General features: G+C 42.9%; 1 protein-coding gene across 7 annotated transcripts in view; it reads right to left on the bottom strand.

Annotated features, from left to right (window-relative positions):
* cacna1g (calcium channel, voltage-dependent, T type, alpha 1G subunit) overlaps positions 1-24,627 on the bottom strand; it is a 198,029-nt gene that overhangs the window by 61,154 nt on the left and 112,248 nt on the right. For all 7 annotated transcript variants that reach the window (XM_031804822.1, XM_031804826.1, XM_031804827.1 and 4 more), the window contains 2 exons: positions 9,845-9,913; positions 8,169-8,353 (listed from right to left, as the gene is read on the bottom strand). In XM_031804822.1, the coding sequence (XP_031660682.1) occupies positions 8,169-8,353; positions 9,845-9,913 (254 nt within the window). The remainder of the gene's footprint in view (positions 1-8,168; positions 8,354-9,844; positions 9,914-24,627) is intronic.

The following is a 24,627-nucleotide window of genomic DNA, read 5'->3' as shown; positions in this document are numbered from 1 at the left end:
AGTTTGTGACGACACAACAGTGGTAGGGCTGATCACCGACAACGATGAGACAGGCTAAAGGGAGGAGGTCAGAGACCTGGAGGTGTGGTGCCAGGACAACAACCTCTCCCTCAACGTGAGCAAGACAAAAGAGCTGATCGTGGACTACAGGACAAGAGGGCCGAATACAGCTACCGGGCTGTATTGGAGCTGGTTGAGAGTTTCAAGTTCCTTGGTGTAAACACACCAAGACAGTTGTGAAGAGGACACAACAACAGGAGACTGAAAAGATTTGACATGGGTCCCCAGATCCTCAAAAAGCTCTACAGCTGTACCATTGAGAGCATGCTGACCGGTTGCATCACCCCCTGGTATGGCAACTACTCGACATCTGACCATAAGGCGCTACAGAGGGTAGTGCGTACGGCCCAGTATATCACTGGGGCCAAGCTTTCTGCCATCTAGGACCTATATACTAGGCAGTGTCAGAGGAAGGCCCAAAAATTCACAGTCATAGACTGTTCTCTCTGCTACTGCACGGCAAGCGGTACTGGAGTGCCACGTCTTGGTCCAAAAGGCTCCTTAACAGCTTCTACCCCCAAGCTATAAGACTGCTGAACAAGTAATCAAATGGCCATCCGGTGTCACGTTGGCATAAATGGTCGGGAGACAGGCGCAGGAATGCGTAATATTTTTTTTTTTCATTACCCAAAATTACAGCGTGCCATGTAAAGGCACAGGGATGAAGACCAAACAAACACGTATACAACACACAGGGTAGAAACCCAAAGGAAAGAGCGAGGAGTACCTCGATTAAATAACACAAGCTCACAATGATTATCACATGGGACGAGACCGGTAATCATCTGCGCAATCCACAATGGCACGAAAGCCAAAACACACAGCACAGGTAATCACACGACCAACGGACATAGTAACAATTATTGACAGCCCAATGGTGAAACAAAGGGCACATATCTACAAATACAATCAGTGGGAATGGGGACCAGGTGTGCGCAATGACACAGTTCCAGAGGGATCTGTGACGCGATTGTGTGTAGATGAGGAACACTTTTTTTACTTTTAGAACAAGGCTATAACGTAACAAAATATGAAAAAATGAAGGGGTCTTAATACTTTCCCAATATTTGTACATAAACCCACATCAACTAAACAAACTATATTATAGAAAATGACTGTTAATCTGATGGGTTCAAGCTGCTGAGATCACACACACAAATATGAACTCGAAGATAAAAGCACTTTTAGTTTGGAGGCAGGGATAGTAGATTCCATTTCCAAGCGGTCAGGGGTCTAAATTGAGAGGGGTCAGGTAGGAGATTGAAGTGGTTATCCTCAGAGTTTTGTGGGTAAATTGGGCAGGAAAAATGAATATTTGATTTTTGTGCTCTTCCTGAGATGTTGATAAATATTTTAGTGCAGGCAAAGCCTCTAGAGCTTCACGAGAAGAGAGCCATGAGGTAAGGGAAACACACACACACACACACACACACACACACACACACCCACACACACCCACACACACCAACAGGATCAGAAAAAAATACAACTTTTACATTACCAAGTAATTTACAAATAAAATGGTCTGACGGTGAGGTGGACATACTCCGTATTCATATGCCGAAATAAATAAATGATGTCACTACAATACATTTGAATAGAAAGTCAGCAAAAATAGATAAGATCTTGCTAGTGTAATGAATGTGAAACAGCTAGCTTAGTTAGCGGTGGTGCGCGCTAAATAGCGTTTCAATCGGTGACGTCACTTGCTCGGAGACCTTGAAGTAGAAGTTCCCTTTGCTCTGCAAGGGCTGCGGCTTTTGTGGAGCGATGGGTAACGATGCTTCAGGAGGTGACTGTTGTTGATGTGTGCAGAGGGTCCCTGGTTCGCGCCCGGGTATGGGCGATGGGACGGTCTAAAGTTATACTGTTACACTAGCATGGATTTGAAAATACCGGGTTATTTGTGGAAAAATTACCCTGATTAACTCTTTAGTCATACCCAGTTTACGTATTTGCTTATGGCCTTGCCACACTTTTTAAATGATATAAACAAAAAATATCAAATGAGTTTTTAACGGTAAGCCAGACAAAATTAAACGGGCCTATTTATATAATGAATATTTTAACGATGTACGCTGAGAGTCGGGAAGCAAGTTCAGTGAGTGAATACATTTAATAAATAAATGAACACAACAAGAAACACAAACAGCGCAACGACATGAAACAGAAACAGAAACAATGATGACTGGGGAAGAAACAAATGGGAGTGACATATAAAGGGAAGTTAATGAAGGAGGTGATGGAGACCAGGTGAGTTCATCATGCGCAAATACGTGTAACGCTGGTGACAGGTGTGCGCCATTAAACGAGCAGCCTGGTGACCTAGAGGCTAGAGAGGGAGCGGCTCCAGCTACAGGACGCCGACCAAGATGACGATCCCGGTGATCAGGAGGGGACCAGTCACCTCTGCTAAGGAGCGGGAGCCTGTTGATCAAGCTGAGGTGCAGGAGCATGACGACATAGAGCGCTGGAGGGAGAGGGTACGTGACAGTACCCCCTCCCCAGCACATTTGGCTCCAGCCGCAGGACGCCAATGACATGGACGATCCCAGGGATCCAGAGCGGACAGGTCGCAAATACTGAGGCGCAGAAACCTTGACGAACCGGCTGAGAAGTAAGAGCCTGATGAGCTGGCGCAGACATCCCCGCTTGCCTCGGCTGAGGCACGGGTAACTGTTCATCCAGCTTCGGCATGGGAGCCTATCCAACCCGGTGAGGCATGGGAGCCTACAAACCGGCTGAGGCTTCCCAGGTAGCTCAGCTCCAACACCCGGACCCGAAATCACCCCCAACAAAAAAATAAATACATTTAAAACACTCCCTGTGTTCTTGTGTCTCGGCATACTGCCTTATGTTAGTGTCGTGTTCTTTGTTTTGTTGTTTAATTCAAACGTTCACCTGCACCTGCTTCCGACTCACCGGCCATCATTTTTGGAGTTTCGAGGGCAGAAATTTGGAGCGCAGAAATGATTAAATATTAAGCATTAGACCTCTCACTAAAGGCTACAATCATACAAAAGTTATACTTAAATCAGAACAAGTTCTCTCAAATCAAATCAAATCAAATTGTATTGGTCACATACACGTTTTCAGCAGATGTTATTGTGGGTGTAGCGGAATGCTGCACTATCTCCAACAGTGCAGCAATATCTAACAAGGAATATCTAACAATTGCACAACAATACACACAATACACACAAATCTAAAGTAAAGGAATGGAATTAAGAATATATGCAGTTGAAGTCGGAAGTTTACATACACAGTCATTAAAACTCGTTTTTCAACCACTCCACAAATCTCTCCTTCACAAACTATAGTTTTGGCAAGTCGGTTAGGATATCTCCTTTGTGCATGACTGTAATTCACTGTATCACAATTCCAGTGGGTCAGAAGTTTACATACACTAAGTTGACTGTGCCTTCAAACAGCTTGGGAATTTCCATAAAATTATGTCATGGCTTTAGAAGCTTCTGACAGGATAATTGACATCATTCGAGTCAATTGGAGGTGTACCTGTGGATGTATTCAAGGTCTACCTTCAAACTCAGTGCCTCTTTGCTTGACATCATGGGACAATCAAAGGAAATCATGGGGGAAACAAAAGAAATCAGCAAAGACCTCTAGTTCATCCTTGGGAGCAATTTCCAAATGCCTGCAGGTACCACGTTCATCTGTACAAACAATAGTATGCAAGTATAAACACAATGCCATGATACCACTCAGGAGGGATGAACGTACTTTGGTGCGAAAAGTGCAAATCAATCCCAGAACAAAAGCAAAGGACCTTGTGAAGATTCTGGAGGAAACAGGTACAAAAGTATCTATATCCACAGTAAAACGGGTCCTATATCTGCATAACCTGAAAGCCCGCTCAGCAAGGAAGAAGCCATTGCTCCAAAACGGCCATAAAAAAAGCCAGACTACAGTTTGCAACTGGACATGAGGACAAAGATTATACTTTTTGGAGAAATGTCTTCTGGTCTGATGAAACAACAATAGAACTGTTTGGCCATAATGACCATCGTTATGTTTGGAGGAAAAAGGAGGAGGCTTGCAAGCCGAAGAACACCATCCCAACCATGAAGCACGGGGGTGGCAGCATCATGTTGTGGGAGTGCTTTGCTACAGGAGGGACTGGTGCACTTCACAAAATAGATGGCTCCATGAGGGGGGGAAATTATGTGGATATATTGAAGCAACAGCTCAAGACATCAGCCAGGAAGTTAAAGCTTGGACACAAATGGGTTTTCCAAATGGACAATGACCTCAAGCATACTTCCAAAGTTGTGGCAAAATGGCTAAAGGACAACAAAGTCAAGGTATTGGAGTGGCCATCCCAAAAGCCGTGACCTCATCCCTATAGAAAATTTGTGGACAGAACTGAAAAAGCGAGCAAGAAGGCCTACAAATCTGTCTCAGTTACACTAGCTCTGTCAGGAGGAATGAGCCAAAATTCACCCTACTTATTGTGGGAAGCTTGTGTAAAGCTACCCGAAAAATTTGACCCAAGTTAAACAATTTAAAGACAATGCTGCCAAATACTAATTAAGTGTATGTAAACTTCTGACCCACTGGGAATGTGATGAAAGAAATAAGAGCTGAAATAAATCATTCTCTCTACTATTACTCTGACATTTCACATTCTTAAAATAAAGTGGTTATCCTAACTGACCTAAAACGGAATATTTACTAGGATTAAATGTCAGGAATTGTGAAAAACTGAGTTTAAATGTATTTAGCTAAGGTGTATTTAAAATTCTGACTGTTTGTAGTCACAGTGGATACTTCATCTCCTATACACTTCCTTCACCGTATCAGTATATTCGTCTCAGGCTACCCAGAACATATCCCAGTCTGGGTGATCAAAAGCGTTGATTCCGATTGGTCAGACCAGCGTTGAAGCGTAGTCCTTAGCACCGGTACTTCCTATTTGAGTTTCTGCCCGAAAGGAAGGGTGGAGCAAAATGGAGTCATGATCAGATTTTCCAAAGGAAGAGCGGGGGAGGGCCTTGTAGGCATCCCGGAAGTTGGAGTTGCAGTGGTCGAGTGTTTGAGCAGCGCGAGTACTATAGTTAATGTGTTGATAGAACTTCGGTAACGTTTTCCTCAAATTTGCTTTGTTAAAATCCCCAGCTACAATAAATGCGGCCTCAGGATATGTGGATTCCAGATTGCATAAAGTACAGTGAAGTTCGGCATATGATTGTGAGGTATTCTAGGTCGTGTGAAGAAAATGACTTGAGTTCCTGTATGTTAGCATAATCACACCATGATTAGTTAATCATCAAACATACACCCCCACCCTTCTTCCCAGAGAAAAATGTATTCCTGTCTTCCCGATGAACCGAGAACACAAATGGCTGTACGGATTCAGACAGTATATCCCAAGAGAGCCATGTTTCCGTGAAACAGACTATGTTACAGTCCCTGATGTCTCTCTGGAAGGAATTCCTCGCCCTGAGCTCGTCAACTTTATTATCCAGTGATTGAACATTAACGAGTAACATACTCAGAAGCGGTGGGTGGTGTGCGCACCTCCTGAGTCGGACTAGAAATCCACTCCGAATACCTCTTCTCTGCCGGTGTTGTTTTGGATCAGCCTCTGGAATCAGTTCAATTGCCCTGGGGGGTACGAACAAAGGATCAGATTTGGGAAAGTTGATATCCTGGTCGTAATACTGGCAAGTTACCACCGCTCTGATATCCGATAGGTCTTCCCGGATGTATGTAATAACACAAAAAACTTTTTGGGCTAATAATATAAGACACAACACATAAAAAAAAATACTGCAAAGTTGCCTAGGAGCTAGAAGCACGGCTGCCCTATCTGTCGGCGCCATTTTCTTCATTTCATCTCTAGCAGATTCGTAATAATTTCTCACCCCGTGTTCAAGACTTGCCCTTTTCCCTTTAGTTCAGATTACAACCTCTCACTTTCGGTTATGTTAAAATTAAATAATCTCCATATCGCTATTTTTAAAACAAGCCATAGAAAGTTGGTTGTAAATTCAGTTTAATCCACCAGAAAAGGCTGATCAAATATTACTACAAATATATGGTTAACTCAAAAATACTAATTGATACAAAAAAAATATGCATTAGCAGGCCAGCATCCTGGAGTCGCCTCTTCACTTTTTCGACATTGAGACTGGTGTTTTGCGGGTACTATTTAATGAAGCTGCCAGTTGAGGACTTGTGAGGCATCTGTTTCTCAAACTAGACACTCTAATGTACTTGTCCTCTCGCTCAGTTGTGCACCGGGGCCTCCCACTCTTCTTTCTATTCTGGTTAGAACCAGTTTGCGCTGTTCCGTGAAGGGAGTAGTACACAGCTTTGTACGAGGTCTTTAGTTTCTTGACAATTTCTCGCATGGAATAGCCTGATGAGTTTCAGAAGAAAGTTCTTTGTTTCTGGTCATTTTGAGCCTGTAATCGAACCCACAAATGCTGATGCTCAAAGATACTCAACTAGTCTAAAGGCCAGTTTTATTGCTTTAATCAGAACAACAGTTTTCAGCTGTGCTAACATAATTGCAAAAGGGTTTTCTAATGATCATTTCACCTTTTAAAATTATAAACTTGGATTAGCTAACATAACGTGCCATTGGAACACAGGAGTGATGGTTGCTGATAATGGGCCTCTGTACGCTGTATGTAGATATTCCATAAAAAAATTGCTGTTTCCAGCTACAATAATCTTTTACAAAATTAACAATGTCTATAGTGTATTTCTGATCAATTTGATGTTATTTTAATGGACAAAAAAAAAGTGCTTTTCTTTCAAAAACAAGTGACCCCAAATGTTTGAAAGGTATTGTATGTATGGTCTTGTGTCAATTGAAAACAGTAGACTAAGTCAGTGGTGCTCAATTCTCTCATCACGGACTGCAAGCTGTTCCAGAACTAGCACACCTGTTTCAACTTGTTAATTAAAACAATAATAACGCCTATGGAATTTTAACAATATGGCTAACCAGAATACAAAACCCTGTATGTTTCTTCAAGGATCTGAGATTCATTATAGAACCATTCTCCATAAAGGTTCTATAAAGAACCATAAAAAAGGTTTTCTATATTAAACCGTTTTCTATATAGCCCCAAAAAGGGTTGTAACCATAGCGGAACCCTTTTTGTTGTTATATAGAACCTCTTTTTATGTTTTTTTTATAGAACCCTAAAACTCAACTCTGGATCTCAAAGCCAGTTCCACTGCATTTTTTCGTTGTTCCCTTCTAATCATGGACTGATATAGACTTGGTTCTACTGTAGCAATTAAATATCAGGTAGAGCAGAAAACACACAGGTACCGGACCTCGTAGGGTAAGAGTTGAATACCCTTGTTATAAAACCTTAGGAAAGGGTACCATTTAAAGCATGGTTCTTTATAGAAACTTCAAAAAATGGTTATACAAAGCCCCAAAAAGGAATCTGCTATAGTTACAAGCCAAATAACCTTTATTTGGTTCTATATATAACCATTTGGTTTTAGTGAGAACATGTATGGGGGAAAAAATCTCACCCACAACAGCAATATTTTCAAATAACTCTAACTCTTCCAGAAATGACACCATAATAAAAGAAATCAAACTGTAAAAAATATAATGGACATTTCATGCAGAAACGCTCATATGAAACACGAATGGTTTTCACTAAATTGATGCGTTATATTTAGCATAATGTTTTACAGCTTTGTCATTAAAAAAAAAGTATGTTAAAATCATCTTATTTTATGATTTTATATAGTTAACCAGTAACTCTAGTGGGAAGCAGGCGCAAGAGGAGAAATTTAAACTATAAAAACGGACGTTACACACGACTGAGATACATTTCTAAATATTGCATAAGATATGTAGCTCTTTAAATATGGATAATGTACATGTCAATATTGTGAATTTGATTCATTGTGCAGGCCTAAGAGATACAGTATGTCAAGTTAGTACAGTATACTGTATATGGGGAAAGTGTCATGCTCTGTTGGCTGGTAGATATATTGTACTGTTTCGGGAACAGGTCTTTTTGTGGTATTGTGAGAAGGTGCGTATGTGTTTGTATGTGTGAGTGTATGTGCGTGTGTATTTGTGTGGGTCCGCTGTTTGTGTAACTCACCGTAGTGGCCTGAGCGTCCGTAGTAAGCGCAGCACTCTGAGCATGCCCAGTATCTTGGGGCTGCTGTTCGATACCAATGAGACCAGGATATCTATGGCTGAAATCATCACTAAAATCCCATCTAGAATGTTCCAGCTGCTCCTCAGGTAGGCCTTATCACCAAATAACCAGCCCAGTGCAGCCACCTGAGAATATACACAAACACTGGGTTAACGACATACATTCTACGAAATTACATTCACAAACAAAGACGGTATCGCATGGTAACGCATATACACAAACACACATATTCAAAGCAGTCAATCAGAGAGGCACCTCTCGAGTTGTGCAAAGTAAATTAGGCCAAGCCAAGTGAGATACAAACTTTTGTCGTTGAAGACTTTTCTTCTCTCAGTATTTCAATCTACAAAAAATGACTGAGACACAACAATAACCCATAGAAGCTTCACAAACTGCATCTCAACTAGGCATGGCTTCATTTGCATATGCTGTGCCTCGTCAGAGCGTTAAGGCATGAATCTATATATAACCAGGCAGTATCAAAGAGAATGATCAAACCCCTGATGAACAAAGACGTGTCGAGGTTACAAAGCCTTTGGTTCCTATGCCCCTGTCAGTTTCCCCCAGACATCTGACTTCCTGTGTGTGACGTTAATTAACCTCCCCCGAGCCCCATTATTCCTGGGCATGATTTCCATTTTGTGTCCGTCTGCCCTGAATGTGTGTGCGTGCGTGTGTGTGTGAGCCCTGGCATTGCGTTGGGCACCAGAATAGAAATGGAGGTCTTAGTGAGTGACACCTGTGAACTTTCTCTAGCCCTCACCCCTCCTCACCGCTCCCTACCCCTGCCACAAGCCTCTATACGGAGACATGACCCTCCATTCAAAGCCAGAGCCATTTGAATATCGGCTAGACAATCATTTCCTTAGTATTTGTAACAGGTGTCTCGCTCTCTTTGTGTGTGTGTGTGTGTATATGTGTGTGTGCCAGCGTTCCCTCCCATTCGTGTGAGTGTGTGTTTGAGGCTTACCGAGGTATCACACTGAAAGCCTGTTTTCTTCAAGGCTTTGTCTGTCTTAATGACAGTGAACAGGTAGAGCTGAAGATCAATCATTTGGAGGTGGGCCGTGCCTTAATGCATTTCTGTCATCTTAGCTATCTAAGGTATTTCAGGTATTTTAGGTACTTTGTTAGGCTCTATTTTCTCATCTCGGATCTATTTGCTCGTCTCACTCTAAATGGTGACCGTTAATGAAACACTGAAATGGTACTTTCGTTCGTCCGTCCCCCCCTTCTCTCTTTCTTTCTATTTCATCAAAGAAGCTTTGGGACAGAATGAACACAGAAACAACTGATGGATATGCGTCGTATAAGAAGTCCTCATAGGAGTAGGATACAGTATAACCACGAGACACTGATCTATGGTCAGTTGGGCATTTTTTTTACTCTTACTGTAAAGGTTCAGATTCAGGTAAAATAGGCTGATCTTAGATTTGTGCCTACGGGCAACAATATCAGCCAGAGGGCAAAGAGATTTAACCTGGCTCTGTGGATTAGACCAGGTCTGTGGAGGCCTTAACCACAGCCCCGAAGGCATAGTGATCAGTGTTCCTTCCTGGGTAGGAGAGTGTGGGTTTTTCCCGCTGGTAGGATCTGTCTCCGTGGTGCCCTCTTACCTTGACTGTCATCTCAGCCACGAAGATCGCTGTGAAGATGTAGTTGGATAACGTGAGGAAGATACGCTCCTGCAGAGAGAGAGACAGAGAGACAGAGAGAGAGAGAGAGAGACAAAGACAGAGAAAGAAAGCGAGAGAGATAGAAGACAGGAAGAGAAGAGAGGAAGATTTAGCATTTTTCAGCATGTTTGTACAAAAATATAGATTTAGGGTTGTATAAACTTTGATTTTTTTTACAATGGCATATACAGGATACTACCTTCCACAACATAACCTTCACTCCAACTCAAAACTCCAAACCTACAACCTGATTTTGGACAAAATTACTTTTTTATTACCAAGAATTCTTACTGCTAAGGACTATCTAGCAAAATTCCTGACAAACCAGCAACCGGCAAAAGAAGAGCAAGAGAAACCCGAAAATATCATCCATCCTGGAACTGAGTAGGTAAAGTCCATTCTGAAGCTACTTCGAAAGCCTAGAATGAAATGAAAATGACCATAATCTCTAGATATTTCACTTTATGGAGACTGAATGCTACGTTAAAAAGCTACCAAGCTTGCTAGGAAAGAAAATACCCGGCTGCCATTTTACTAGCACTGAAGTGTGAAGTGAGAGGTGTGAAGCCCCTGTGCCCAACAATGACAGCAGAGTTCCTCCCCCACCCAAATGCAGAGGCCTCTTTGGCCAACTGCTCCATGGCTTCCCTCTGTGCAGAGGTCACCCTTTGGACATAAAAAATGACAAGGCACGGAAAGAGTACAAAGAGAAGCTCCTCATGGACAATCCAGAGACACTTTTTGCTGACTGCTACTGTAGAAAAATGGGAACGTAAGCAACCTAATCTTACACACAGACCATCTCTGGCCATGGCACACAGCTTTAAGAGGCAGAGGGTGGAAAATCAGAATAGTATGAAATGAGGACCCTGAGACTGAGACAACCTCTGTCAACCTGTACAACAATGGAACAGTGGTGGAGCAGGGCAAATTCATACATTTCCAAAAGGACGGCAGGAGGAGCTTTCTCTTGGTGACAACTACCCCACCCCGAGTGAGTCTGATCACATCTCTTCAAACTGTCCTGCAGACGAGGATAGCCCCCCCCCCCAGCACTGAACACACCCAGGTCACACAACTGCACTGCTCCTCCATCATTGAGTGGGATAAATTCACAGAGCTGGAGAGAGAGATAGCTCAGAGAGTTAGTCTACACACTCCAGGCACACGAAACAGACTGGCACAACATTTTCATCATCAATCTACACACAAAGCCTCATAATAACAAACCAAGAACAGTTGTTTTGAAATGTTTGCAAATAGTTAATGGTAGGCTTCGAGGGCACTCTTACGGTAGGTACACCTACAGCTAATCCCTTGGCAGGGTTAATGGCGCCGGAGAGGATGGCTGCCATTTGTTGGCTCTTAATAACCAACCGCGCTATTTTTTTTTCTTTTTCGCATTGTTTGTAACTTATTTTGTACATAAGGTTGCTGCTACCGTCTCTTATGACCGAAAAGAGCTTCTGGACATCAGAACAGCTATTACTCACCTCGAATTGGACAAATAATCTTTCTTTAATGAGTTGGACGGGAAGGATATACTCCAAACATCCCCGTCAATCGCTGGAGAAAGAAACAGAGATTTTGCGGACAGAGATCTTGATTGCCTTGTGAGGATCAGGCGACAAGTGGCTAATCAGCCTTTGCAATCTTTATTGTTAGCCAACATTCAATCGCTGGGGGAAAAAAACGAGCCAACGTTCAATCGCTGGAAAATAAATGGGACGAACTGAAAGCAAGTGTATCCTACTGTACCAACAGGACATTAAAAACTGTAATATCTTATGTTTCACCGAGTTGTGGCTGAACGACGACCTTAATAACATACAGCTGGCAGGTTATACACTCTATCGGCAGTATAGAACAGCAGCCCCTGGCAAGACACCAGGCGGCGGCATATGTATATTTGTAAACAACAGCTTTTGCACGATATCTAAGGAAGTCTCAAGGTTTTGCTCGCCTGAAGTAGAGTATCTCATGATAAGCTGTAGACCACACTATCTACCTAGAGAGTATTCATCTCTATTTTTCATAGCTGTCTACATATCACCACAGACCAATGCTGACACGAAAACCGCACACAACGAGCTGTATAGCGCCATAAGCAAACAGGAAAATGATAATCCAGAGGCGGCGCTCCTAGTGGCCGGGGACTTCTATCAGCATGTTAAATGTGCAACCAGAGGGAAAAAACTCAACATCTTTACTCCACACACAGAGACGTGTACAAAGCTCTCCCTCACCCTCCATTTGGCAAATATGACCATAATTCTATCTTTGTGATTCCTGCTTACAAGCAAAAATTAAAGCAGGAACAACCAGTGACTCAGTCTATAAAAAAGTGGTCAGACGAAGCAAATGCAAAACTACAGGAGTGTTTTGCTAGCACAGATAGGAACATGTTCCAGGATTCATCTGATGACATTGAGGAGTACACCACATCAGTCACTGGCTTCATCAATATGTGCATCGATGACGTCGTCCCCACAATGACGGTACATACATACCCCAACCAGAACCAATGGATTACAGGAAACATTCACACTGAGCTAAAGGGTAGAGCTGCCGCTTTCAAGGAGCGGAACTCTAACCAGGAAGATTATAAAAAATCCTGCAGTGCCCTCCGACGAACCATCAAACAGGCAAAGCTTCAATACAGAACTAAGATCGAATCGTACTTCACCGGCTCTGAAGCTCGTCGGATGTGCCAGGGCTTGCAAACTACAGACTACAAAGGGAAGCACAGCTGAGAGCTTCCCAGTGACACAAGCCGACCAGACAAGCTAAATAACTTCTATGCTTGCATCGAGGCAAGTAACACTGAAACATGCATGAGAGCATCAGCTGTTCCGGACGACTGTGAGATCATGCTCTCCACAGCCAATGTGAGAAACATTCACAAGGCCACAGGGCCAGATGGATGTGTACTCTGAGCACGCGCTGACCAACTAGCAAGTTTCTTCACTGACATTTTCAACCTCTCCCTGTTGGAGTCTAATGCCAACATGCTTCCAGCAGACCACCATAGTTCCTGTGCCCAGGAACACTAAGGTAACCTGCCTAAATGACTACTGACCCATAGCACTCACTTCTTTAGCCATGAAATGCTTTGAAAGGATGGTCATGGCTCACATCAACAGCATTATCCCAAGACAGTCGTGAAGAGGGCACGACAAAACCTATTCCCCCTCAGGAGCCTGAAAATATTTAGCATGGGTCCTCAGATCCTCAAAAGGTTTTACAGCTGCGCCATCGAGAGCATCCTGATGGGTTGCATCACTGCCTGGTATGGTAACTGCTCAGCCTCCGACCGAAAGTCATTACAGAGGGTACTGCGTACGGCCCAGTACATCACTGGGGCTAAGCTTCCTGCCATCCAGAACCTCTATACCAGGCGGAGTCAGAGGAAGGCCCTAAATATTGTCAAAGACTCCAGGCTCCCTAGTCATAGACTGTTCTCCCTGCTACCACACGGCAAGTTGTACGGGGGCGCCAAGTCTAGGTCCAAGAGGTTTCTAATCAGCTTCTATTCCCAAGCCATAAGACTCCTGAACATCTAATCAAATGGCTACCCAGACTATTTGCTATGCCCTCCCCCCTTCTACGCTGCTGCTACTCTCTGTTATTATCTATACATAGTCACTGTAATAACTCTACCTACATGTACATATTACCTCAATAACCTCGAACACCGGTACCCCCGCACATTGACTCTGTACCGGTACCCTCTGTATATAACCCCGCTATTGTTATTTTACTGCTGCTCTTTAATTATTTGCTATTTTTATCTCATACTTTATTTTAGGTATATTGTCTTAAAACTAGATTGTTGGTTAAGGGCTTGAAATGAATCGTTTCGCTGTAAGGTCTACACCTGTTGGATTTCGGCGCATGTGACAAACACAATTTCATTTCATTTCATTTTAGTACTGTAGATTACTTTATCACTGACCTCAACCCAGAGTCTCTCAGAGTGTTTACTGACACCCCTATCAGATCACAGCAAAATCACAGTCTACTTGAACAGAGCAATACTCAAGGCATCAAAGTCAAAGGAACTGCCTAACATTAACAAATGCAAAAGATGGAAGGAAAGTAGTGTAGAAAACAAAAAAACAAAACAACAAAAAAACAACAACAAAATCAGGCAACAACAAATTCAACCCCTTCTAGACAACTTCCTGGACAAAATGTTTCACTGTAATAGTGAAGGTGTAAACTTGGCAGTAGAAAACCTAAAAAGTATATTTGACCTCTAAGCTTCCCTAAATTTAAAGCAGACAACATAACAACAATGACAATTGGTTTGATGAAGAATGCAAAACCTAAGAAAGAAATTGAGAAACCTATCGAACCAAAACATAGAGACCCAGAAACCTGAGCCAATGTCTTCACTATGGTGAATCACTAAAACAATACAGAAATACATCACGGAAAAAGAAGGCACAGAATGTCAGAATCAGCTCAATGTAATTGAAGAATCCATAGACTCTAACCACTTTTGGGTGCACTCTCAGCGCACATCGTTGCAAACACGAAGAGTTATCTATTCAAAATGGAAATGTATGGATAAACCACTTCTCCAATCTTTTTGGCTCTATAACAAAGAAAAACAGAAAAACATATACATGATCAAATACAAATGTTTGAATCAACTATTAAAGACAACCAGAACCTACTGGATTCTCCAATTACATTGAATGAACTATAGGACAATATACAAACCCAAAAGGCCTGTGGTGTTGATCGTATCCTAAATGAAATTATAAAATATACAGACCACAAATTCCAATTGGCTATACTTCAACTTTTTAACTTCATCCTCAACTCTGGCATCTTCCCCAATATTTGGAACCAAGGACTGATCACCCCAATCCACAAATGTGTAGACAAATTTGATCTCAATAACTACCGCGGGATATGCGGAAAATCTTTGGAAAATCCTCTGCATTATCAGTAAAAAGAATGTACAGAGAAAATGTCAAAATGTCTTTCTACCAAATTACCGTATGACAGATCACGTATTCACCCTGCACACTGTATTTGACAAACAAACAAACCAAATCAAAAGCAAAGTCTTCTCATGCTTTGATATCAAAAAGGTTTGTTGACTCAATTTGGCATGAGGGTCTGCTATATAAATTGATGGAAAGCGGTGTTGGGGAAAAAAAACATACGACATCATAAAATCCATGTACACAACAAGTGTGCGGTTAAAATTGGCAACAAAAAAATATATATTTCCATAGGGCCGTGGGGTGAGATAGGGATGCAGCTTGAGCCCCACACTCATTAACATATATGTCAGCGAATTGGCAAGGGCACTAGAACAGTCTGTAGCACTATGCCTCACACTACTAGAATCTCAAGTCAAATGTCTACTTACTGTGTGCTGATGATCTGTTGCTTCTGTCCCCAGCCAAGGAGGGCCTAAAGCAGCACCTAGATCTTCTGCATCAGACCTGGGCCCTGACAGAAAATTCAACCTCTCTTTCGTATCATCTAAGATCCCAAAAGATTGGAAAGCTGCCGCGGTCATCCCCCGTGACACTCTAGACCCAAACTGTTACAGACCTACATCTATCCTACCGTGCCTTTCTTCGAAAGCCAAGTTAACAAACAGATCACCGACCATTTCGAATCCCACCGTACCTTCACTGCTATGCAATCTGGTTTCCGACCTCAGCCACGCTCAAGGTCCTAAACGATATCATAAACGCCATCGATAAAAGACAATACAGTGCAGCCGTATTCATCGACCTGGCCAAGGTTTCGACTCGGTCAATCACCGCATTCTTATCGGCAGACTCAACAGCCTTGGTTTCTCAAATGACTGCCTCGCCTGGTTCACCAACTACTCTCAGAGTTCAGTGTATCAAATCGCAGGGCCTGTTGTCGCGACCTCTGGCAGTCTTTAAGGGGGTGCCACAGGGTTAAATTCTCGGGCCGACTATTTTCTCTGTATACATCAATGATGTTGCTCTTGCTGCTGGTGATTCTCGGATCCACCTCTACGCAGACAACACCATTCTGTATACTTCTGGCCCTTCTTTGGACACTTTGTTAACTAACCTCCAGACAAGCTTCAATGCCATACAACACTCCTTCCATGGCCTCCAACTGCTCTTAAATGCAAGCATAACTAAATGCATGCTCTTCAACCGATCGCTGCCTGCACCCGCCCGCCTGTCTACTCTGGATGGATCTGACAACTACTCTGGACGGTTCTGACAACTACAAATACCTAGGTGTCTGGTTAGACTGTAAACTCTCATTCCAGATTCACATTAAGCATCTCCAATCCAAAATTAAATCTAGAATCAGCTTCCTATTTCACAACAAAGCTTCCTTCACTCACGCTGCCAAACATCCCCTCGTAAAACTGACTATCCTACCAATTCTTGACTTCGGCGATGTCATTTACAAAATAGCCTCCAACACTCTACTCAGCAAATGGGATGTAGTCTATCACAGTGCCATCCGTTTTGTCACCAAAGCCCCATACTGCGACCTGTATGCTCTTGTTGGCTGGTCCTCGCTTCATATTTGTCACCAAACCCACTGTCTCCAGGTCATCTATAAGTCTTTGCAGGTAATGCCCCGTCTTATCTCAGCTCACTGGTCACCATAGCAACACCCACCCGTAGCACGCGCTCCAGTAGGTATATTTCACTGGTCACCCCCAAAGCCAACTCCTTATTTTGCTGCCTTTCCTTCCAGTTCTCTGCTGCCAATGACTGGAACGAATTGCAAAAATCACTGGAGCTGGAGACTTATATCTCCCTCACTAATTTTAAGCATCAGCTGTCAGAGCAGCTTACCAATCATTACACCTGTACATAGCCCATCTGTAAATAGCCCACCCAACTACCTCATCCCCATATTGTTATTTATTTTTTTGGTCCTTTGCAGCCCAGTATCTCTACTTGCACATTCATCTTCTGCACATCTATCACTCCAGTGTTGAATTGTTAAATTGTCATTATTCTGCCACTATGGCCTATTAATTGCCTTACCTCCCTAATCTTACTACATTTACACACACTGCATATAGACTTCTCTATTGTGTTATTGACTGTATGTTTGTTTATCCCACGTGTAACTCTGTTCTGTTTGTGTCGCACTGCTTTGCTCTATCTTGGCCAGGTCGCAGTTGTAAATAAGAACTTGTTCTCAACTGGCCTACCTGGTTAAATAAAGGTTAAATAAAAAATGTATAAATAAAAGAATCGCAGTAATACAAAGACAATGGTGTTCCAAAAAATGGCCAGTTGCCCTAGAGCACACAAAAAACTATACATACGGCGGCCTAAACATCAGTTCCACAGGTAACTTCCACAAAGCTGTGAACGATCTGAGAGACAAGGCAAGAAGGGCCTCCTAAGCCATCAAAAGGAACATAAAATTCGACATACCAATTTGGATTTGGCAAAAGATTACTTGAATCCGTTATAGAACCCTTTACCCTTTATGGTTGTGAGGTCTGGGGTCTGCTCACCAACCAAGAATTCACAAAATGGGACAAATTCCAAATTAAGACTCTGCATGCAGAATTCTGCAAATATATCCTCAGTGCAAAACGTAAAACACAGAATAATGCATGCCCGCAAATGATCAAAATCCAGAAAGAGACATTTAATTCTACAACCACCTAAAAGGAAGTGATTCCCAAACATTCCATTAGAATGTCATCACCTACAGAGAGATGAACCTGGAGGAGGGTCCCCTAAGCAAGCAGGTCCTGGGGCTCTGTTGACAAACAGACCCCACAAAGCCCCAGGACAGCAACACAATTAGACCTAATCAAATCATGAGAAAACAAAAAGATAATTACTTGACACATTGGAAGGAATTAACAAAAAAACTGCTCTAACTAGAATGCTATTTGGCCCTAAACAGAGAGTACACAGTGGTAGAATACCCACTGTGACTGATCCAAAATTAAGGAAAGCTTTGACTATGTAGAGACTCGGTGAGCATAGCATTGCTATTGAGAGAGGCCGCTGTAGGCAGACCTGGCTCTCAAGAGGAGAAAGGCTATGTGCACACTGACCACAAAATGAAGTGAAACTGAGCTGCACTTTCTAACCTCCTGTCAAATGTATGACCATATTAGAGACAAATAGTACCCCCAGATTACATAGACCCACAAAGAATTTGAAAACAAATCCAATTTTGATAAACTGCCATATCTATTGGGTGAAATACCAGTGTGCCATCAGAGCAGCAAGATTTGTGAACTGTTGCCACAAGAAAAGGGCAACCAGTAAAGAACAAAGACCACTGTAAATACAACCCATATTTATGCTGATTTATGTTCCTTTTTGTCCATTAACTATTTGCACATCGTTACAAGACATATAGCCATAATATGACATTTGAAATGTCTCTATTCCTTTTGTGAGTGTAATGTTTACTGTTCATTTTTGACTGTTAATTTCACTTTTGTTTATTATCTATTTCCCTTGAATTGGCAATGTAAACATATGTTTCCCATGCCAATAAAGCCCTTTGAATTGGCAATGTAAACATATGTTTCCCATGCCAATAAAGCCCTTTGAATTGAATTGATAGAGAAGTTATCATCGAGGAACTTCATTGGAACTTTTTGTAACGTCACACTTCAGCGTTGTCTCTGTGCTGCTGTGCTGTTTGTTTGCCTCTTGGCAACCTGCAAAACTATTTTTTTTAAACTTTTATTAACCATTTGATCAAAACTCTGCATTTAACACATTTAACAACATCTTAGTTTTTCCGTCATTCAACTTTTTTCATTCAACTTTTTCACCCGGATGCTTTATTTGAACATGATTCTTCTACAGGACCGCCACCAGACGAGAAATCTAAGTAGTAACATTAAAGCTATGTGATATAATTGCAGTCACTGCACTCATAACATGTGCATAGCCGTGTGTCAAGCCCAGCTTCAGATGCAATCATTAGGAAAGGTTGAAACTGTCTGTGCCACCAGTCAAAGGCCGAGCCTTCTCAGGTTTCTTCTCCACCCGTTATGGGGTCTAAGGTGCCGAAGCCTCCCACCATTAGCTCTGACAAATTGAAAACTCTAGTCATTGGCGACTCCATTACCTGCAAAAGAATCATACAGCGATCATACACTGTTTACCAGGGGTTAGGGCTACCTACATGAAGGCTGATCTGAAGAAGGTGCTGGCTAAAACTGGTGAGTGTAAAGAGAATAGGGATATTTTGTTATCCATATCGGAACCAACAACGTTAGTATGAGACAGTCAGAGGTCACCAACATAGCGTCAGTGTGTAAATTAGCTAGAAAAATGTGTCGGCATCGAGTAATTGTCTCTGGCCCCCTCCCAATTAGGGGGAGTGATGAGCTCTACAGCAGTCTCTCAACTTAATCGCTGGTTGAAAACTGTTTTCTACCCCTCCCAAAATATCTAATTTGTAGCTAATTGTCCCTCTTTCTGGGAATCACACCCAAACAGGACCAAGCCTGACCTCATGAGGAGTGATGGAGTCCAACCAAGCTGGAGTAGTGCTCTCATCATATCTATCAACATAGAAAGGGATCTAACTCCTCTAGCTCCACACTGAGATAGGGTGCAGGCCAGGCAGCAGGCTGTTAGCCTGACAGCTTAGCCTTCCACTTGCACAGTCAGTGTAGTCAGCTCAGCTGTCCATATTAAGACCGTGTCTCTGCCTTCTATCGAGGTTGGGAAAAACTAAACATGGCGGTTCACTTTAGCAATCTCACTGGAATAAAGACCGCCTCCATTCCTGTCATTATTGAAAGAGATCGTGATGTCTCACATCTCAAAATAGGGCGACTTAATGTTAGATCCCTCACTTCCAAGGCAGTCATAGTCATTGAACTAATCACTGATCATAACCTTGATGTGATTGACGTGACTGAAACATGGCTCAAGCCTGATGAATTTACTGTGTTAAATGAGGCTTCTCCTCCTGGTTACACTGGTGACCATATCTCACACGCATCCTGCAAAAGCGGAGCTGTTGCTAACATTGACGACAGCAAATTATTATTATTATCAATGACGATCTTGTCTCATCGCTGCAACTCCCCAACGGGCTTGGGAGAGGGGAAGGTCGAGTCATGTGTCCTCCCAAACCTGACCCACCAAACCACACTCCCTAACACCCGACAGCTTAAACCGGAAGACAGTCACACCAATGTGTCGGATGAAACACCGTTCAACTGACGACCAGAGTCAGCCTGTAGGCGCCAGGCCCACCACAAGGAGTCGCTAGAGCGAGATCAGCCAAGTAAAGCCTCCCGGGCCAAACCCTCCCCTAACCCGAACAACACTGGGCTAATTCTGCGCAGCCCTATGGAACTCTCGGCCATGGCCGATTGTGACACAGCCTGGGATCGAACACGGGTCTTATGTGACACCTCAAGCACTGCGATACAATGCCTTAGACTGCTGCGCCACTCTGACGGTCCATGACAGCAAAGTTAAATTTACAAAACCAGAAATGTATGCGTTTTTGTCTTTTGAGCTTTTTTTGCAGCCTAATCAATTACTTGTTATAGCTACTGCTCACAGGCAACCTGGGCCGTATACAGCATTCCTCACTGAGTTCCCTGTATTCCTATCGGGGCTTTTAGTCATCGCAAATAATATTAAAAGTCCACACACCAAGTCCAAAAGGGTTTTGTCCAACATGTCTCCTGGACCTACACATACCTTGGATCTAATTTTGTCCAGTGGGATAAATATTTTTACTCATAACCCTGGACTATCAGAACATCATTTTATTATGTTTGCAATCTCAACAACTAATCTGCTCAGACCCCAACCAAGGATTATCAAAAGCTGCGCTATAAATTCTCGGATAACCCAGATTCCTAAATGCCCTTCCAGAATCTGTTAACCACCTAACTGAGGATCTAAATTGAACCTTACGTAATACCCTAGATGCAGTCACACCCCTAAAAAAAAACATTTGTCACAAGAAATTAGCTCCCTGGTAAAAAGAAAATACCCGAGCCCTGAAGCAAACTTCTAGAAAATTGGAACGGAAATGGCGCTCCACCAAACTGGAAGTCTTCTGGCTACTTTGGAAAGACAGTACCGTGCAATATCTAAGAGTCCTCACTGCTGCTCGATCAGACTAATTTTCTAACCTAATTGACGAGAATAAGAACAATCCTAATGATGTTGCAAAGCTAACTAAAAAACAGCATTGCCCAAGAGAGGATGGATTTTAATTCAGCAGTGATGAATTCATGAACTTCTTTGACTAAAAGATCATGATCTTTAAAAAGCAAATTACGGACTCATCTTTGAATCTGCGTATTTCTCCAAAGCTTGGTTGTCCTGAGTCTGCAGAAAATAAAAAAGACCAAGGATCACTGGAGACTCAAGTTGTTTAACCCTGTTATATTTTAACACATTCACAAAAATAGTCATGGCCTTTAAACATTCCAGCTGCATACTGGACCCTATTCCAACTAAACTACTGAAATAGCTACTTCCTGTGCTCTGCCCTCTTATGTTGAACATAATAAACATTATGTACCAAACTCACTAAAAGTGGCAGTAATAAAGCCTCTCTTGAAAAAGCCAAACTATCGGCCTATATCGATAGGAATCTCACCGTTCTTTTTGAAGACAAATTATTTATTTGAAACGCTTCAGTCGGGAAGGTGGTAAATTACCTTTTAATGATGTCAGACCAAGGCTCAAGATCTGTCCTTGTACTCCTAGACCTTAGTGCCGCTTTTGATACCATCGATCACCACATTCTTTTGGAGAGATGGGAAACCCTAATTGGTCTACAAGTACAAGTTCTTGCCTGGTTTAGATCTTATCTGTCCGAAGTATATCAGTTTGTTTCTGTGGATGGTTTGTCCTCTGACAAATCAAGAGTTTCGGTGTTCCTCAAGGTCCTGTTTTAGGACCACTATTGTTTTCAATATATATTTCACTTCCTGGTGGTGTCATTCGGAAACACAATGTCAAAATTCCCTGCTATGCGGATGACACACAGCTGTACATTTTGATGAAACATGGTGAATCCCCAAAATTGCCTACCCTGGAAGCCTGTGTTTCAGACATAAGGGAGTGGATGGTGGAAAATGTTTTACTTTTAAACTCGGAGAAACAAGAGATACTAGTTCTAGGTCAAAACAAACAAACATATCTGCTGTTTGATCTGACAATGAATATTGATGATTGTACAGTTGTCTAAAATACAACTGTAAAGGACCTCGAAGTTACTCTGGACTCTGATCTCCCTTTAAATGAACATATCAAGAGCATTTCAATGGCAGCATTGAAAGAATCAGATACCTTTGTCCAAAAAAATGATGCAGAAAAGCTCATTCAATGATCTACTCTTCAGCTACCTGGATAAAGCACTAAATAAACTTGTTAGTGCTAAATACGGCTGCTAGAATCTTGACTAAAACCAACATTTGTTTATCATATTACTCAAGTGCTAGCCCCTCTACACTGGCTTCCTGTTAAGGCTAGGCCTGATTTCAAGATTTTACTGCTAACCTACAAAGCATTACCTGGACTTGCTCCTACCTACGGTATGTCTCCGATTTTGTCCTGCGGTGCACACTTACACGTACGCCACGGTCACAAGGCTCAGATTTTATAGTCCCTAGAATTTCTAAGCAAACATCTGGAGGCAGGGCTTTCTCCTACAGAGCTCTTATGGTCTGCCTATTCATGTGATAGAAGCAGACTTGGTCTCAACCTTTAAGTCTTCACTGAAGACTCATCTCTTCAGTAGGTCCTATGATTGAGTGCAGTCTGGCCCAGGGGTGCGAAGGTGAACAGCAAGGCACTGGAATGACGAACTGCCCTAACTGTCTCTGTCTGGCCGGCTCCCCTCTCTCCACTGGGATTCCCTGCCTCTGACCCTATTACAGGGGCTGATGCACTGTCTTACTAGTGCTCTTCCATGCCGTCCCTAGTAGGGGTGCGTCATGTCGTGCAAGGCTTTTTCCCCCGCTATTCTCGACTTAAGTGGGTTAAGTCACTGACGTGATCTCCCTGTCTGGTCTTGCGTGAGCTACACTCAGCCTTGTCAGTTGGTGGTCTGTTGATATTCCTCTAGTGGTTTGGGGTTGTGCTTTGGCAAAGTGGGTGGGGTTATATCCTGCCTGGTTGGCCATATTCGGGGGTATCATCAGACACGGCCACAGTATCCCCCGACCCCCCCTGTCTCAGCCTTCAGTATCTATGCTGCAAATAGTCTATATCCCGGGGGGCTAGGATCAGTCTGTTACATCTGGTGTAATTATCCTTTCTTATCTGTTGTCGTTTGTGAATTTAAGTATGCTCCCTCTAATTCTTTCTCTCTCTCTCTCTCCCTCTCCTCCCGGAGGACCTGAGCCCTAGACCCATGCCTCAGGACTGCCTGGCCTTATGGCTCCTGGCTGTCCCCAGTCCACCTGGTCGTGCTGCTGCTCCAGCATCAACTGTTGTGCCTGCGGCTATGGAACCCTGAGCTGTTCATGCTACCTTGACCCGTGCCTGCTGTTTTTTACTTTTTTGTTTTTGAGGCTGATTTGTCCGGGATTTGATTATCTCTCTCTCCCTCGCTCTACCGCACATGCTGTCTCGACCTTTGAATGCTCTGCTATGAAAAGCCAACTGACATTTAATTTACTTCTGAGGTGCTGACCAATTGCAACCTCTACAACCACTGTGATTATTTTTTGACCCTGCTGGTCATCTATGAATGTTTGAACATCTTGAAGAACAATCTCGCCCTGATGGTCATGTACTCTTCTTATCTCCACCCTGCCCAGCCAGAAGAGGACTGCCCCCCCCCCCCTCTATCTTTCTAGGGAGTTTTTCCTAGGCACCGTGCTGCTACATCTGCATTGCTTGCTGTTTTGGGTTTTAGGCTGGGTTTCTATATAAGCACTTTGTGACATCTGCTGATGTAAAAAGGTCTTTAGATAGAGAGAGAGGGGGGGGAGAGGAAGAGAGATGTCAGTGTATTAACTAAGCCTTTTGTTAAGGGGGTTGAGAAACTGTTTGGGAATCTAAACAAGGGCTCAGGAAAGAAAACAAGCAGTGTAGCTGGAATGTACAGACCCTCGGACTGACTGCTTATTTACCCAACATACACACACACACACACACACACACACACGTTATATAAACACACTCATTTTTGGCACAGTTATGAGTATTGTGGTGGTGCACTCAATGCAAACGGCGAAAAACCAGCCCCACGTGTGTGTGTGTGTGTGTGTGTGTGTGTGTGTGTGTGTGTGTGTGTGTGTGTGTGTGTGTGTGTGTGTGTGTGTGTGTGTGTGTGTGTGTGTGTGTGTGTGTGTGTGTGTGTTTGTGTGCGTGCATGTGTGTGGACTTTCATTCCCACGCCCTCCCGTACATCTCCTCAAGCCACTTCTGTCGCAACATTATAAAACGTTCTTAAAGTCTCTGGGAATATTTGTGGTGACATCATTGGAACGCCTGTTTAAATTGTTTAAGAATTCCGGCGCTGACACCGGTCATTCCTATCCTCTGTGACCATGTGTTTTTCATACTTTCATTCATTATAAACCAACAGACTCGTGAATGGAGGGAGCAGGGGAATAGAAAAGAGAGATAGATAGTGAGAGAGAGAGAGAGAGAGAGAGAGAGAGAGAGAGAGAGAGAGAGAGAGAGAGAGAGAAAGAGAGAGAGAGAGAGAGAGAGAGAGAGAGAGAGAGAGAGAGAGAGAGGGAGAGAGAGAGAGAGAGAGAGAGA

The sequence above is a fragment of the Oncorhynchus kisutch genome, linkage group LG25, assembly GCF_002021735.2.
Source record: "Oncorhynchus kisutch isolate 150728-3 linkage group LG25, Okis_V2, whole genome shotgun sequence".
Lineage (NCBI taxonomy): Eukaryota > Metazoa > Chordata > Actinopteri > Salmoniformes > Salmonidae > Oncorhynchus > Oncorhynchus kisutch.
This window is presented reverse-complemented; position numbering and strand designations above follow the sequence as displayed.